At 38.1% G+C, this 18,764-nt stretch overlaps 1 protein-coding gene across 1 annotated transcript in view; it reads left to right on the forward strand.

Moving 5' to 3' along the window:
• Positions 1 to 13,439, forward strand: part of LOC118414134 (prominin-1-A-like) — a gene marked incomplete in the record, with an annotated part of 43,944 nt that extends 30,505 nt beyond the window's left edge. The window contains 11 exon segments of the mRNA XM_035817955.1: positions 143 to 220; positions 434 to 487; positions 620 to 700; positions 1,001 to 1,069; positions 1,440 to 1,529; positions 1,979 to 2,091; positions 2,729 to 2,764; positions 7,426 to 7,467; positions 11,164 to 11,269; positions 12,014 to 12,060; positions 13,345 to 13,439. Of these exon segments, the coding sequence (XP_035673848.1) occupies positions 143 to 220; positions 434 to 487; positions 620 to 700; positions 1,001 to 1,069; positions 1,440 to 1,529; positions 1,979 to 2,091; positions 2,729 to 2,764; positions 7,426 to 7,467; positions 11,164 to 11,227 (627 nt within the window).
• Between the last annotated feature and the right edge of the window lie 5,325 nt (positions 13,440 to 18,764).

Raw genomic sequence — 18,764 nt, forward strand, 5'->3', positions numbered from 1 at the left:
GTGGGCAAAACACTCTCACTGTCGTGCAATAAAGTTCTCATTCGTTATATCTCGTGACAATAATTATGCTGTAAACATTTTGGCAATGCCTCGGGCAGAGCTGATTGTACGTTAACTTAATTCACTTTATGCCCCTCCTCAGGAAACTGGAGTGAGAAACAATGCCAACAAAATAGATCAGTTACACACCACCAAGGTTGTGCCCCTTCTGGATGATGTGGTTAGTAATCTGTTTATCATTATTCCTTAATCAATCAATAGATAGATCACTCTGTTAATCAATCAATGAAGATTATCAATAACCATATGCTATTAGTATAGTTCAGAATATTTCACGTTGTTAAAGCATATATCATTGATAGTAATCTGTATCATTGTAAACATCTTGACGTAGATTCTGGACAATCTTAGGTGTTTTTTCTTTCATTACTAGGACGTACTGAAGAACAACATCCAGCAACTCAAACAGACAGTTTCAGACCTCCAGGTGATTCAGATTTTAAACTCATTCTCATCTCAATTATTCTCTACAACTTTTTTTATAGCATATTTATTCAATTTGTAGTGCAGTTTCATATTTGCTTCCATGTACTCATTACTGTATTTCTTTTCTCACCAGACTACGATTGACACTCTACTGACATCTGCACAAGATGCAGAAACCTACCTCCAGAATGAGGGTGGAAATGCTGTCAAGGAAGTAAGTGGCAAATACATGTTTGTATTGGGGGGAAGGGGGTTGTAGATTAAGACTCTTCAATGGTCAGAAGGGGTATTCTACTTTTTTTTAGCCTCTTTTATTCTTACCTTACTTTTGGATATACATGAACAATCACAATCCTACACACATGCTGCATGAAAATTAGATTAGCCTGTAGTATAGTTATGTTCAGAAGACTATAACTATCTAGTATGAATTATATATAACGTTGTGAAAAAATCTGCAACAGTTTAAGATGCTTTTATTGATCTTTCCACTGTTTATTTGCATTGTTTGCAGGAAGCCAAGACTTACGGAAACACACTGTTGGGATATGCACAACAGTACGCTGACTGGATCATGGTCAGGGTAGGCATTCTTTCTATAGTCAGTTCCTCAGAGTGATTCTCTTAGAATGGTTGGACAGGTAACGGTATGTTGTTAATATGTATTTATGATTGCTAGAAAATAATGGAGAAAAGTATTTTGTATTTGTAACAATGATACATTGTTAGCACCATATTATTGGTTGGGTAATGTTACCAGTTAGCAGAAAAAGATATTCTACCGATGTAATTAAAATATTGTTACTTAAGGGTATGCGTATTGATTGCGTTGTGTGGCCCAAGGGCTACTGAAACGGAGATGGGCGCCGCCCTATGCGCCATCAGGCACGGGAAGAACTTTGACTTTGACTTAAGGGTATGCATTCAATTCTGTTGTCTGATCATACTTCCAGTTCAGCGATGATTTTGGAGGCTGTAAGCCTGTCAGCGATGCTTACCAGTCTATCGTGCTGCTGGCCTGTTCTTACTTCCTGGATGCCTTTGTAAGTTTTTTCTAACCCAAGTTCTATTCACAATGTTGGACTTGTCAAAGACATTGTGTGTCTATCAAAGAAATAGTTTTATTTGTCTTTTGTCTCTAGTCATTGCACAGGTGCGGAAATCTCTGAACCATGGATTGGTATATCCAATTTTGTATACATGCACTTTATAATAAATGTATACTATGTTTTTGTTTTTTTTCATTTTGATATTTTCCCCTTGCGTTTATTATCTCTCCATGTAAAATGAAACAAAAAGAGACATATTCATCAAAGTAAGAGCCAGCTGGACGCATGTTTAAGAAAGCTAGCTGTAACAAAAAATTTGCAAGGAAACTACAAATGTATGCACCACTATCAATCTAAAAGATCAGAAGTTCATGTACACCACAATTCATCATATTAGCCCATCCCTAGTTGTTTCTACTCTAACTGTTCCTTCTTTTCTCCAGAACGGTTTCTGGTTTGGTCTGGGCTGGTGCCTGCTGTTCTATGTCCCCTCCATCATCTTTGGAGTCAAGCTGGCCAAACACTACAGAAGGATGGACTATGAAACAGAGTATGAGTGAGTATGATTATAGTTTTTTTCTATGTTCTTTTTTTTATTTGCATTGCTCTTGATTTATTCAGAATTTTATTTTTGTCAAAGACAGAAATTTGATTTGTCAATTAAGTGTTTGGTAAGCTGTACCTTAGGGTATACTCATGGCAAACTCCAGCAGTTGAGATCTAAGTTTAGGATTCATTTTACAAATGCTTCTAAAAGATATGGTACAACAACTTTTGAAAAAGAAATTGCTAACTAAAGTATAGCAGCTTAGCGAGGGATATTTGGAAAAATCATGGGCTTGGATGAATAAAAATAATAGTTTTGCAAGAATATGTGAATTTACCATTTTGCTTAATTTTAGTTTGCATGGAAATGCCCCAAGGCAATGCAACTAACAGTATTTTCATAATACTAAAGAAAATGCTTTATTCTAGACGACACGTATATCCGTTATCATACATATGAGAGCCACGTGTGTACCAAACACAATAGACCTTTAGCTGGTGGTTAGGCGTAGGTGCATGTACGTGTATGTAGTTGAGCGGCTGCATAATGGAGCAGTTTGCTTTGTACTGAGGTTCAGTCTGTCCTAATTGTCCCTCCCATTGCCTGCTCCTAATGCTGACCAATTGACCATTTGTGTTGTCCACAGCTATGACTACCGTTATGAGAATGTGCCGATGTCCAAGTGAGTGAAAGTTTAGTAACTGACCTTTAACATACTTATTTTACTCAGCTGTAGCCGTCATGTCGTTTGATCAGGGTTGTAGCCAGCGCCCGTCCTTCCGTCCTTTGACGGAATTTTGCAGCTGGGGACGGAAAAATATTTTGCCCATTCCGTCCTCTGTGACGGAGAAAATCGATATGTAAAGATACAACAAAAACTAAAAATCGTGCAAAGATCTCCAAAAGCTCAAAGGATTTTTTCACAGCGCCGGGGCAGGGGTCCGCATTTCAGGCTATTCAGAAGGCTTATTTTATCAGGTTTTTAGGGCCATATCTACGATAATAGTAGCAGTCACTTAACTTCTTTTCAGTTTGACATAACAATATTTCAAGTCAAAGCGTCAAAGTCAACTAAAAACTCGTAATCAACAAACTTTACTCAGCTCAACAGTAACGTTAACTATTGTCCGGTTTGCCATCCGAAGTTGAAGCGCTTATTTATAGCGCTAGTATCTTCGATGCGCCGTTAGCCGCCGTGCCGTGCGACTGTTGTTGACGGTCTTACATCCCTAAGTTGCCGCCTCGCTGTCACACGATATACCAACGGACATGTTTCAAGAAAAATACCCGGCGAAACCATTGTTCCGCGTCAGATTCTATTCTATAAAACATGTGTGTTACAGTCTGATAAATATTTTGTAGAAGCACCGCTGTGGGAAAGTGCAAGGCCTTAAGGAATAATCACGTAGCATACGAAGTTCGCTGTCAACTGGCACACGACTGTTTGAAACTCTAACCAACAGCCGCGGCCTTTGATGTTGGCGAAAAGGTGCACTGCCTTTGGAACAAGGTGGGCGGGGCCACATGACGAGGCTTGCCCCGAAAGCCCCGGCCCCGAAAGGAAATGCCCGGGTTTTACATACAAACTTACGGTGGCTTGTACTTTACGTTGCCGAACCAAAGAGCTTCAAATTTAGAAAAGGAAATTTGGGAACGCGACCTGCCCTTGCTCTAGAAATGTGTCAGAGAGAATTGATTTTATTTTCCGCGCTGAAAAAGAAATGACGCAACTAATAGTAAGAGCCTATGGGATCAACCCCGCTCCCCATATGAGATTCCCGGGAAAATCTGGCTGTTCCGGGGAGGGATCCCACCCCGCTATAATAGGACCGCGCCGGATCAAACCGTGGGCGATTCTTTCAAGTGATTCGTTGTACATGCTCGCCGACTCGCCGTCTATGTTTCCAATCTTTGTAAAGTGTTAAAATGCTACTTACCTCGTTCAGATGAACTGACAGATGAAGTGTGTTGTGTTAATCGACGGTTTCTCTCATCGGCGACGGTAGGAATCGACGTGAACTTTGATACGACTTACTAAGTAAGACGCAAACGGCCGGTGTTGAAAATGTTTTATTCTCGCCGATGTGAAGGCGCCGTTATCCCTTGTATGTGCTATTGTGCTTGTGTATATTTCTCGTAGGACGTAGATACGTAATAAATTTTTGTTGTACTAAACGTGCTGTTTCTTTTCTGTGTAAATTCTATACAATATAGAAGTGCAGCTGTGTAACACGCTTACAATCTTACCCTCATACCAGCAATCTGTGCGATCACTGCGGTGGCGGTAGCATCGGCCCCTTTCCTAAATAAAATCCAGCGTAAAACCCTCGTGTAATTTCTTTTACCAAAACAGATGTATTAACAGCTCAAAATGCTGGAAATAGCGTTTCAGAGGGTCTAGATTTCAAAATTTTCCGGGGGAGCATGCCCCCGGACCCCCCTAGGAACGTCGCGCCTTTGGCGCGACATCTCGCGCCTACGGCGCTCGATAGGATTTTCTGTCAAAAGTGGGGGGACGGAAAATGATTTCGGGCTGGCTACAACCCTGCGTTTGATCATTGGTCATGTTTCAACTAGGAGTACCGTGTATATTTCTACGCTATCGATGGTATTCCTCAAGCTTGTAAAAGAATTCGCTAGTATACTACATTGAAAGATGCAATGGTTTTCAGGAGATTTTGACATCTTTGAACATTACCAGCTTTTAATGGCTTTGTTTTTTATGGCACTGAAGTTGCAGTTACATTTTGCCCTTTTTTGTTTGATCACCATGAAAAATCTAACCACTATTTTCTTTCATTTTTGCATCACTGGAAATCTAACATTCACTCTTTTTTTTTACAATCCACGTTAACATAGAAATTGTCATTTTTTCATACCTACAGTCTGAATGTCTCTATCCCTCGGGTTGAGCGCACAGGCTTATGACCAGGCAAGCACTTGTGGATTTTTTTTCCCTGTTTTATGTTCATTTTTCCCGAGCATGTATCTGTTTACCTTGTTTTTATTGTTCATTCTCTTCTTTGTCATGTACACTTCATGCATGGATGGTTCATGTGACTGTCTATCACTGCCTTATAACTATAATCTTTTACTGCCTCTAAATCTCACACTCTAAACAAGTTTATACTAACTGTATAAGTCCACCTAGGTCCTTAAAGACTGGGAAATAAGATTTTGTTCCAGCAGATCCAATTTTTCAATGCCTTTTGGTATTTCGTAACAAAGATTAATTGGCAAAAGGAATATGATAATAGCAGTTGCACAGTTGCAGTAATACTTGTCAATCTTGAAAGATTGTCCAAAATCAGAGCTGGCAATTTTGTGAACATCCATGTGCTCTTTTGAATGAGAAGCCCATCATGAATTTTACACTTCTATGTGTGCTTTATTTCAAAGGTTTCTGAGATCTGTTGGCTACCAGGATTCTAAGCTTCCTCACATGTCAACCATCGGTATACAAATGCATACAGGCTTATGCTGCCCCCTTTTAACTTGAAAGCTTTTTGTCCTTTCATAAAACAGAGAAGTTCCTTAGTTATGTCGATGAAGGTTAGACATTCAGGTAAAAAGATATGCCAAAAAGCAGTACTCAAGCAACTGGATATGATTTTGGAAACTGTCAGACGTTTCAGACAGTCATCCAGCATCTTTCATTACGATCCTTTGTAGCAGTTCCCTAACAAGTTCCTAACTTGCAGTTTCCCACAACGTTATGGAAGATATAATCAATATATTTCCTTATAGCCTACCCAGTAGACGAAAATTGGGAGTTGTTGTTGGCTTGACAATACTTTTCTTGAACTTCAATCAGACTGTATCCAGAAGGTTATTTACCACAATCTGAAAATGTATGGAAAAATTCATGGAAACTATTTTTTTTTTTTAATGTTGGGGTTCCTTCAAGTATATAAATTTATGTAGAACTGATTTAGTCTCTACAGACTGTCCTTAAGGCTTTAACCACTTGTGGTGGTACTGAATACCCTTTCTTGTCTTGATCCTTTTCTGCAAGAAATATTGCCTGACGAAACAATTATTTTTGTCTTAGCTTTTGTTGAATGGAAACTGGAGAAATATTTGGTCCCAGAATTTGCAATTGAGGTAAACTGTCCCTGCAACTTCCAAGGAGGTAGAGCAAGGCTGTACCATGACTATATATAGTTTCATTGTTTTATTTTGATAGCTTTGTATCTTCCTCCTTGTTCAAATTCATTTGATTTGGACTCCTTTCACAATCATGTCTAAGCAAAAGAAAAGTGTCCCCAATGTTACAGAATAAAGATTGAGTACCCAGTGTGTAATACACACAGGAGACTGTTAGTAAAAGTGAAGTGAGAGATTTCTTTTTTGTTCCAGCGCCACCACCCCCAGCCCCGGCTTCCAGAAGGCATTTTTCTTTAACCCCAGCCGAGTCCGAGAATCTGATCTCTGACAGTACGAGGCAAAACATTTTAGGTTTATCTACACCTAGATCTAATAGCTTTTCTCTTAAACCTAAAAAAACTCTCTCCTCTCTGGGTGCTGTGGTGCTCATGAAGGGTACATCTTGCTGGAAACCTTTTCTTGAGCTGGATAGAGAAGTACTGTAACATTTTACTGTTATTAATCTGGATTAAACCATTTTGTAGTACTTGCTTTTTGAGTGGCAAAATGTAGCTGCAACTTCTGGGGAGTTAGAGTAAGCATCTATAGTGTATTTGAGCGTAGCACAGCTGGGCTCTTGGTTATAGGCTGGTTCATGGATTAAATTGTTCATGCACAGTAAGATGCATTGTGGTTAATATGAAGGCCCCTTACTTGTAAACAGTTCTTGTCTAGACTATACTTGAGATACAAGTAAACAAAACACATCTGTATATCCAGATGTGTTTTGTTTACTTTGATGACCATACAAGCATTAGCTAACCACAGTGCATCTTGATGCATATAGTATTACTCAGTTTACTCTGTGAATCAGCTTTTTGTGTGAAACCATAGACATGGTTGAGGGTTTTCAGTGAGAAACAAATAAGTAGGTCAATGAGAAATATGTACATAGACATTACTATACATGTAGAATTACAACATGGAAAATTGGTGTCAACTACATCCTATGCCTGTGAGCTGAAGAAACAAACTTACTCCAGCCTTTCTCTTGCCCAGCATGGCTGTCAGAAACCCTCCTCATCCCTTTTTTGTGTGTTTCAGGCTTGTGAGCTATAACTCACGTGTACGTGTACAATTGTGCATGTAACTGTGCAAACCTCCTGTACTGTTAGGGGTATTGATGTTCTTCTTGATTCCTGTGTCTGTGTAAGAGACCGTAGAAAAAATAATTTTAATTGCTGTGTTGCTTTTCAGTATGGACAGGAAACAACCATCTGCTCCACCTGCTTGGCATAGGTAAGAATTTTGCATTGTTTTTGTACATATACAACATGGACGGATGACTTCTGATGAAATTGTACACTTTGTCTTATGCATTCTGCATATATTCTTGCCAATTTTTAAAGTTCAATGCCAATATTTGAACATTAAAATGTAGTTATCATGTGTGCATTTAGTTAATTTTCTTGACATTTTTTAGGCATGTTTTACTCACATTACAGGCTCTATAATTTAGCATGCATAGTTAAAGAAAACGTATGTACTATATGATAAATGAATTGCATTGCGTTAACCATCATGTCTGTGTGAACAGTAACGTCAACGCTTGTTTCACAGTTGTTAATCAATTATTAATTTGAACCGACCTCTCCGCCCCTTCTAGCCTAATTTGATCATGCATCTGCATGGTGATCAATCTTCTGTCTTCATATTTCCTGAGATATGATTACCAAGCATGGGTACACATGTTTTTTATATACATGTTGCCCAGTGCTTAAGAGCTCTGCCTGAAGAGGAACACAATTGAAGTGCCATTTTGTAGAATGAATACCCATGTGGCAAGCATACCAGTGTGTTCAATGTATTTTGTGTTTGTCCCAAAGTATTTTAAGAGTGGTAGTTTCTCCTCAGCAAATCTGTCTGTTTTATTGGACAAACAGTACAATTGCCTTACAATGTTTGGGCAGCCATTTGTAGTGGTTACTGTAGTACCGTAGTAAGTGTGATGTTTAACAAGTTAACCCTCACTTGCAGGTACAGAAACTCCAGGAAATATGACCAGAACTACTGTATATTGGGAAATTTTGGTGTTTAAAATACATGTAGCTCACTTGAACAGTAATTGTGTAGTACAAAATACCGGTAAATCGAGAAACTGCCTATTTTCCAAAGGGTCAATTGCAAAATTTCAGATAGCATCCACTATGTTTAATTGGTGCTATCATACCATAATTATGTCCATATCCCCTGCCTTTCATTTTTTTCTTTGCTGCACTTAACTCTACCATGCCAGTTTCTTTTGTTTGGTAGTGTCACTCTGTATAGACTTGTAGTTTGTGGTGTTGCGTAGAAATTTACCTCTTCTTTAGGCCCCTTTGCTTTTGTCTGTCCATCTTGTCCCCTCCTTGTGAACTTGGTGGTCTGTACACCTAGTGGTAGACATGCTACTGTTTTGTTGGGTATTATGTCCTTTGTCTACCTTGGTTTGGTCCTTTCTGTTTATGAAGTGTTACTTCCTGCCTTTGCCACTTCTATCCTGCCCCCTCTCTGTCCTGTCAGCTGTCAAGAATATTCTTTCTAGCTTTGTAATCATCTACAATATCTATTACTTTACCATTACTATGGAATTTTGCTCTGTCGTTTTTTTCGTACTTTCCTGTAGGACTATCATTTGCCCACCATATTGGTTTCTTTCCTTTTCTGTAACATTTCTGTGTCATATCCCATGATTCCAATTCACGCCATGTTCCAGCAAGGACTCAGGGCACCCTATGTTTCGCACCACTTCTGTCTGTGAGTTCTGGCTTTCCCCCTCATTTCTTTTGTTCACTTTGCCCTAGTAGTGCTACTACATGTACCTCTCAATTAGTTCCAGAATGCATGTGGGCCACCTACCACTCTCCCCATTCAAACAATAGAATAGCCAAGATCCCTTAGTTACATTGAACAAGATTTTTAACTTGGGCTTCTTTTAAGCTTTTGGCCTTTCCTTTGAAATCTGTTGGCTACCACTATGCAGTGCTTCATAACCCCACAGTCGTTAATTTTTCTGTCAAATGTTCTCTGCCATATTTAGAGTTTACTGCTGGTATATATATATGATACAGTGACGCCCATTCCAATATAATATGCCTGACAAAAATATTACCATCTTAACCAATATTTGCCATTGCCATGGACAACAAATGGAGCTATATATAAGCCTGTAGCATGCTGGTACAGTGCATACTGGCATACTGAGGCTCTGTTTGAAATTCACACCATATATTGGAAAGGGAGCACATGTACATGTATGGGCTTATCTTGCAGGTACATTTAGTGTCAATGGTTTGTAGTAGCTGCTATGCATGTGTTGGTGTTGCATCGGTGTTGGGATCCCATCAGTAATTCCTTGCTGTTCTCCCCTTGCTTACAGAGCGGTGCTCCACAAGGCTCCGAGGTAGGCGTGCGTGCCTGCCACTTTGCTTTCCCACCAAACACACACACATCAGCTGGAGTAGATTCAGTTGAACCCATCCCTGTCTGTTGTAAAGGGTTCTTAAAAAAGTAGACAATGCTGATACATTTTCTTGGTTGATTGACGTCATTAATTTGTGTCTGGATGGAAATATTTTGTACAGTAAGTGCATTTTGAATGAAGATGGGGGTGATTCTGATTTGAGAGATCATGGCTTGGTATCCAGCTTTCCACCCATGTATACAATTAGAGTCCAACAAATGATGAACAATGAATGTTTCAAAATTTCCCAATGTACATATGTTTTTCATATGTATAAACCAAAGACTTAAGAAATATGCTTGTACATTTGTAGTACCAGTATTGTGATATGGAGAGTGAATTGTTACTTGATAGCTACTGTGTAGAGGGTCTTATTATGGATAGCAGTAACCATCCCCATGTATAACTGTTCCAAGTATGGTCAACACTGTTCACGATTCCATTACATTTCACTCCCATCATTCCTCAAGAGCAGACATGTCATTGCTTGCACCCACTAACCCCCTCATCTTAATTTTGACATTTATGAAGGTAGACCAAATTTACCTTTCCAGTGGAATACTGATGAGCCAGCAGTCTTTTTAGGTAATAATACCCATTCATTATGCCATAATTACAGGCAAGATCAAAAAGATATTTGACCACAAATAACAGATGCTCCAACAGCCAACCTGCTTAGACCAGCTGTAATGTCATTTCATGCAGCTTACTACCAGCCAGCAGTCTGTACCTACCCTTGCATTATTATCACATCTCATGTAGGAATCTGTTTTTTCCTGCCTTTAGTTATAAAAACAGCTAGGTGGAACAGGGGTGTCTTAGTTGTATCCTTGGATGCTTGTTTCTTTGGCCTGTGGCAGCTGCAGTGCAAAGTCTCATGGAAAAGTCCTGGGTTCTGCCCATGGTGCTGAAAAAGTGGCAGCTGGATTATATCAGCCTCCAAATGATGAAAGTTGCCAACTTAGTTGTATAAAATATACAGGATGCTTCAAATTTAAGTGAACCTTTTATTTATCAAAATTTGGCACAAAAACAGATTGGGGCCTAGGAATTCCTTTTGCTGATTTACAGGTGTACAGAAAAGACTTCAAGTAAATGTTGGCTGTCTCCCTTACATTACATACACTGTATGTTATGGTATCCCGTGCAGCTACAACTATGCCAGTTTGGCTGCCTCCTGTGATGATGCAGATATTCAAAGAAGAAAACTGCTGTTATTATCATGCAGACTATACCCATGACTGCACAGACATGTTTTAGGTAGTAGGCTATATATTTATTACTACAAATATGAAAAATTGCTAGGTACCAGACTGTCCCCCCGATTACTCAAATATGTTATGCTAGGTACTAGGCTGTCTGGATTACTCAAACATGCTGAGCTACGTACTAAGCTGTCCCGACTACCCAAACATGTTATACTTAGTACTAGACTGTCCCCTGTAACCACTGCTACAACCATGTGATGTGGGTTTGTCTGTGTCTGCTGACAGACCAGAGATCACTAGGGGTTGGCAGGCTGGTCCTGAGGAGATAGAAAGAGAGTCTGTGTTGTGAGCTGTTACTACTGGGGGGAAGGTTGAGTGTTGGAGCTTGCTGGTACGTGGGTCCAAATTCCAAAATCCTTGCCTGGCTAACAAGGAATGCTGGCAGTAGAATGGCAAAGTTGTCCACCCATATGCTACTATTTGTGTTAACCCTTTGCATGCAATGGGTGACTCAGTACCTCCAAAGTGGTGTTGGTACACTGGTGATTCCGAATTCCAAACGTTAAGGCTTATGAATGTCAACCTGTTGAAACAAATAAGTTCTATACAAACAATAGCATTTTTCTGGCCACATTTAAATTTATGTCTTCAATCAGATTTGAGCAGTTAAAGCTTCAACTCAGAAATTTATCTGTAATCTTAATTAAAGAAACAGCTTTTAAAAAGCCCTTCAAATACCATCATAACTGCACTCACAGTCACAGTCTTGCAGCATGACATGGCTGTATCTCAGTAACAACACTAAATCACCCTTAATTTAAAACAAGTCATGGATGACACAAACTACAGTAATACATGTAATGTTTCCTTTGTCATTTGAATGGTAGCAGATCAAGATTGCTTTGTATTAAGTTTGGATGTCAATTTATGTTTGCCCTGTATGAAAAACTACAACTTCAACACAAACTACCATTGACTCAATGGTTAATACATTATTGACTCGTGCAAATGAATAAGAAATATGTAACATCAGCATGGCTAACTGTAACTTCATCATTACTGTGCACATGATGTCACATTTTTGTTTCCTTTTTTGTTGTTTACCACATGTTGTTTGTTTGCGTTCCATGTCTAGTGAGTAAGAGAGGTTGCAGTTCTACATTTGCCCTCCATGAACACTGTGTAAGTTCAGAGTTTTTCTCATCTTTTTCTTGGCCATCTTGACTATTACTGTCTCTGATTGCCACATTCAAGAAGCCACAGTTTTTCATCTGTCAATCACTTGTGCTACAACCAATCATATTTCAACTCTACGAACACATGGCCCAGCAACAGCCATACATAGAGCTGATCCCCTAAGATTGCTTGAATAATTGTAAAAAGTATGACTGTTCATATTCCTCTGTTGCTGTAAGGGGAACATGGCAAAACTGTGGCTTTTAGAACCATTCTCAACATCTTATCATATGGGTAGCACACAATCTCACTGTAGAAGCTATAGTTGTGTAAGGAACATATATCTTGATGTTTGCCAATAAACAATGTCCCAACTGTGACTTCTTTTTTCTCAAACATAAGTGAACAAATTCAATTAGCTACTCTACATGAGAACTTTCAAAGCTTGTGATTGTACAAAGATGTTCAGATGTATTTGTTGGAAATATGCTAAATGTTGTATTTCTTTTTACTGTGACATTGTAAATATGTTTTCCACAAAGTGTTTTGGAATTATTCTAAAATCAAGAAAAGTAGAAAAACAGTAAGGGACATTGTTGTACAAAGTTAGGGAAATTATGAATATGTACCACTGCATGATGTACTCTTTTCTAATGTACCTGCTGTCAGCGCCCCCCTCTCTCTATACTCTATCTGTCGGCCATCACTTAACATGAGGGTAAGGAAGATTGTGTTTGATGTTGTGATGTGGCTGTCGTGTTGAAGTGTTGGTGATTGACATTTTGTGCCTTTTGATCAATTAAACATAGTAGAGAGATTGGCTGAAGGTCAGACAAATGGTGTCATGATGTGATCATTACAGGATAGCCCTATGTTCTACTATGCCAATGTTCTGGCACTCCACGTTCTGGCACCCTGATGCAAAGGTTAGGGTTAGGGGGTGTCCAAACATAGGGATGGTGGAACATGGGAGTGTTATCATTCAAATGTTTTGTTGAAAAAGATATTCTTCAGAATTGTTCTTTTTGTAAAAGTTTACATATTGCCACATTTTCAGTAAATTAGAGGGATGTAGAGATATGAAAGATTGAAGGATATTTGTGCCAAATTAAAGGGTTTTAGTCTAGAACACTGTTGAGTGTCTATGGTTGAATAGGAGTGTCTGATGTACTTTGTTTGCTAGAGCTAGCCATTGCTGTTGCCTAAAAGCTGTATTTGCTAGCTTTCTGTGTCTTATGCATTGTCAGACACTCGTCCTAACATTGCCCCCTCCCCCTTCCTTCTCCCCAGGAGCAGAGTGGGAGTGGTGCACCACTTGTAGGCCGTTATCAGCGGGTAGACAACTCCAGCACAAGCTACGCCTTCAGTGCCTTACACCGCCCCCCTCCCGCCATGTCCTATTACAGGTGTAAGATGATGGTACTGTAGAACTGTAGTTTAAAACCTTGTTTCATAACACAGTGGTCCCTATATGATGTATAGAGCTTGAATGTGTAGTTCGTGTATAGACTTTTTGGGCAACACCTCAGAGGTGGAGCCAATTGTGACCTATTTTAGTAAATTGACGGAATTTAGCCATGGTGATGAGTTGCTATGAGTAGAAAAGTAATGTATTTTGTTATGTTTTGTTCTACACGTAGTTGGTTGATTACAAAATAGCAACTGTCAATTCAAAACAAAGCCCAAGTACAGTATTGTAAGTGTAAAATTGGCCCAACTTTGAGAAGTGTCTCAGAGTAGAGACATACCCTACTCAGTATTACTCAGTGATATCAGTAATAGTATGCATATTATACATTTCTACATTGTGTATATAGATATTTATATATAAGTGCAGACTGAACAAACATTCAAAAGCCTACAAAAGCCTGATCCAAATCTGTTGTGACTTGTGAGTCTTGAATGATTCTATCACTCAGTGTGATTTCCTTGTTATGTGTTGACAATGGTCTAGTATTATGTTGTCAAGAGTCAGTTGAAATCAGTTAAGTTAAACATTCTTGTTAAGCATAAACTGCTAGACAGGAGAACATTTGGTAAAATGTGTCAAACACATGAAATGGCCAATTTACTAAACCTCAAAAGATTTTCTGAAAAAGGAAAACAAACAAAAAAGACACCAAATCAACTTTCTACAATGACATGACAAAAATGAAATGACAATATTGAAAGTCTAAGCCATGACCGTGCTCAATCAACCCTCTACTTATCAAGTGCTGTAACTGACAAAAATCTGATAAATATGCCAGCACATATGCGTTTTCAGAGCTAATTTCTGGTGTTTAAAAGGAGACTGATCTCTAGTATTTTCTATAGATCTTTTGTCATAAAGTAGGATTTCATTTATAGATTAGGTTGCATTCATACATCACATAGAGTTTTCACCAATTGAATATACATGTATGTTGTAGCAAATGGCATTTACTTAACCCTTTCATTCTCAACGATGGAGCGATGACCATTGTGTATTATAGGTGAAGACTAGTTGGCTGTTATCAAGTAGAAAGTTGCGTGTAGTAGAATGTGTACAGTCTGGATGAAAATCACAAACGTTTAAGAAAAGCTGTGGGTAAATTTGCTTTAGAAGTACTGCGAATGAGATTTGTACATAAAATAGCATCATGTTTAGCATGTATGTTTTCAAACTTGTACAGAAAACTGTGGATGTGTTTTGTTGTACTCAGATGCTGATATGATGATTGTAATTAGAAAGATGTAATGAAAAAATAGCAGCAGGAATACAGTGTTTGCTACAAACATGAAAAAAAAAAAGAAATTAATTTCCTTTCAGAAACTTATGGTGATTGCTTAAAGTTGATATTTAGTATAACCTGAATTGTAAAGGACTGATTTAACCTAATTCAATGATGTTGCTAGAGCTTTATTTCTTTAATTGTTTTTTATCGTAATCAAAAGAAGTGTAAATTTTATGGTAAATTTTGAGGCTAAGTGCAATTATTATTAAAAATCTGCTTGGTGTATTATGCTTGTCTTATAATGGGTCTACATGGCACAAATCATTGCAGAAATTACAACTTGTTGAAGTTTTGTTTGAAACTTTTGCAAAATAAGCTATCACAAAAAATAGAAAAAAGACATTCTCCTAATTGGGGGAGTGAAACCTTTGTAACAGCCATTTTCAGTCTCTACATTTTTGTGTAGCCTTCTGAATTTTTGTTGCAATTTTAGCTAAGGGCCTTACAATGATTATTATAGTGTGTTCAAAGATAGCTGCATTTGTGTCACTTAAGAAAGAGTACAACCTCAATCTACATAATAACTTTGAAGATAAGATTTTTCTAAATGGGCCAGACACTAGAAAGGTTGAAGTGACATGTAAGGAAAATGTTATGTTTCCAAATGATTGTACATTTCTAAATGGACTGTGCCATGTATACAGACTGCAAATTGACTTAAAGCTCCAAGTCTAGTGGTCTAGGCTCACATAGGTTTTGCATTTGTAAATCAAACTGCATGTCAGAAGCAGTGGTTGTGATAACATCATTATATTCATGACTTACTGGTAATCATGCTGATAGTTTTGAAATGAAATAGGAGCTTGCATAATTCAATAACTTAATGATAATCTTGTTAAAAATGCTGCATGCGTCTTGGTGTTTGAAAAGAGGTAAAAGGTTTGAAAAATGTCATTTGCTTGTGTTGTCAATATTGTGACAGTTTGAATTTTATGTTTGAATCTTAAGTGATGGTACAAGTCAACAGTAGGTGATCATTATGGTTTTGCATTATGGAGCAAAACAAGTAACACTACCAGGTTTATTTGAATGTGTTCCTACTTATACCAAAAGACTTGGGCTTTACAACACATGTAAATGTACTGTGTAGAGAGCACAGTCAGCACACAATATTCCAGTATCTGCATTTGACAAATCATTATTTCCATGATTATCCCAAAACTGTGTTTTACACCAAATGCTTGACTTATACATTGATATATAACGTTACCATGTACTACGGAGAGGATATAACATAAGTGTATGCACATTGACAAGAAGTGTGTATGATGTGAGAGCTTAACATTTTGTGTGTATATTGTTGAGTGACATTGTAGAAAATTAGCCATATATTGTAAGTTTATGACAAGGCGTGCTGAATGTTACAAAGAGAATGGGGTGCTAGCACTTGCATGACACATTTTTGCTACCTATGCTAAGCAAACAGTATGTACATGTTATCAAATCTTATTTTGACAAAAATAACTATTTGGAATTTTACTCAGATGTTAGAATTGTATTTATGTTGTCCCTACAAAACTAATTGATCATGTATGATTCAAGTTTTTTTTTTAATAGCAATTACTTACATACATGGTACCTTTTAATTGGATATCTGTTTAACTGCTGAACTTATAGCACATATTTTTGCATCAATACTAGTGACCAAACAACTATTGTTGACACTGTCAAACACCTGTGCAAACTGCAAAATTTACATCATTTTTCATACACTGTTAATCCATTTCTTCATACAGAATGATATAATAATCTGCATTATACTTTGGTACATAATTGTTTCTTCAATGGTTTTCACTATGTTTGTCACAGTTTTTGTCACATTTTCAATTTTTGAAAACCACCAATGCATAAAACAGTGAGCTACATACCTGGTGGGTGCAAAGGTGTATTTTTGTACTGCTGTTACTGGTTGTAAAATAAAGGTATTAATAACATTTCCGTCTTTTGTAACATCTCATTATTACTCTTCCACTTCCTAGATGCGGCACTGTACATTGCAACGTTATTACAATTGTGACTAAAATAGACAATGGAAGGATATAATTTTTGTTTTTAAAACCTGGTAATAGTGTAATAGTCAAACTACTCTGTATGAAACATGTCACACGTCATGTGCTAGTAAACACATTGACTTAGCTAACTTACACAGGTCATAACATTGACAATTCAATCGTTTACTGCATGCATTTGAATGGATTTGGACACTTTCAAAATAATTATGCAAATTAGGAACATAATTTGAATAATTGGAATCTGCTAATCTTCCACCTGTCAAACTACATGAGTTATATGTATTTGAGTCCTATAATGGGAAACACTTGAAATATAGATCTTCCTCATTAAGTATGCAAATTTAGTCCAAATTTGAATTATTTGCATTTCATTATGCACATCTTTGCCAAACATACTTACATGCTAAATATAATGTAAATCCACCGTTCCGATGTTCCATTATGCTCCTTGGAAGATTTTGACAAAATGGCCCCTGCAGTTCCAGAGCAAGCAGCCGAAACCTAAAATTTGATATTCCCTCATCCTTACATCACAAGTTATCTGCCACCAAAAAATCATGACCATAGCTTGCTCAGGTCAACAGATACGAAAAAGCAAAGTTCTGCTGAGGTACCAAGGTCACACACCAGGGGGCCCAAAACCTTGAATTTGACCTCTGTCTTCTATACACCTACCGACATACCAAATATCATTACAATCCATCTAGAGGTTCTAAAAGTATGCTGACCACAAATATCTGTACACACACACAGACACACCAAAAACTATAACAGTTACCTCCATTTTTCATGGAGGTAAAAAGGGAAATGAGAAACATCTACATGCAGTTTGAATGTATAGCGTTGTATGATATATTAACTAGACTTCCACCACCTCATACCTTCGAATTCACCAAATGGTGTTAAATTTTCGAGTGACCTTTTTTGTTTTGTATGATTTTGGTTTCCTTTTTTTTTAATGCCGCATGTATGAAATTCCTGCCATTTATCACCTGTACCTGATGTTACGTGTAACATCCATTGGCATAATACCGGTCGGTTTACTGCAATTTCTTAAGCAATGCTAATTTGGCAAATGATCAACGCATCATTTTCTCTAGTTACATGTTGCTGTTACAGCTTACCTTTGCCACTTCTTCTGTGTAAATCATTTTGTCTCTCTGGTCCTGCTAAAAACATAATATCGTAATTGGAACACACCGCGGAATTGCACGGAGAACGGGCCGTGGTTGGAAGGGGGTGCACTATACCGGCCGAACGAAACACGGCACAATTAACTGCCGCTATGTACCTTTATACATCCTCTGTTGTTCCTTTCTTTCCTGTTAGGAGTTGCACAAAACAAAAATCTGCATGAGCATACAAAAAGTCATGAGAAAATGGGCGTATACTGACAAGAATTTTCATTTAATTTTGGTCCGTCACAACCGCTTTGCATTTGACGTAAAACTTTACTGCTGGCCGTAGCATTAAAAATGGCGGGAAAATGGCGGCGTACGTTCAATTTGACCCATTCAGCCGTAGATCCGGGCTATTATGCAACGGTTCCTCACACTTTTACACGAGCTGTAGGTCACCAAAAGAAATTCAAGATTGCTGTTGAATCATGCTCGTCTTGTGCCGTGAGCACATGTGATTATTATCTACAAATCTGGCGATGAACGTGACAGTGTGTTTGTCCCACGACGAGGTCGCCTGCCCCGAAAATGACCTGAAAACTTTTGGCCTTGTTGTCTTCGAATGCATTGTTATCGATGCTTTGTAAATTATGTATTGGACACCTAGATGTCTGAAGTGTGCACACCTCAGAAATAACTATTGTTGCATGTGTAGATCTCTTTAAGTTCCACTATTTTTAATCGACCGGTATAAGGCTTATGACCGGTGTGACAGCGATCTCGCCCCCCCCCCCCCCCGAAAAAATCGGGGGCCGAAATCACTA

The sequence above is a fragment of the Branchiostoma floridae genome, chromosome 4 (assembly GCF_000003815.2).
Source record: "Branchiostoma floridae strain S238N-H82 chromosome 4, Bfl_VNyyK, whole genome shotgun sequence".
Taxonomy (NCBI): domain Eukaryota; kingdom Metazoa; phylum Chordata; class Leptocardii; order Amphioxiformes; family Branchiostomatidae; genus Branchiostoma; species Branchiostoma floridae.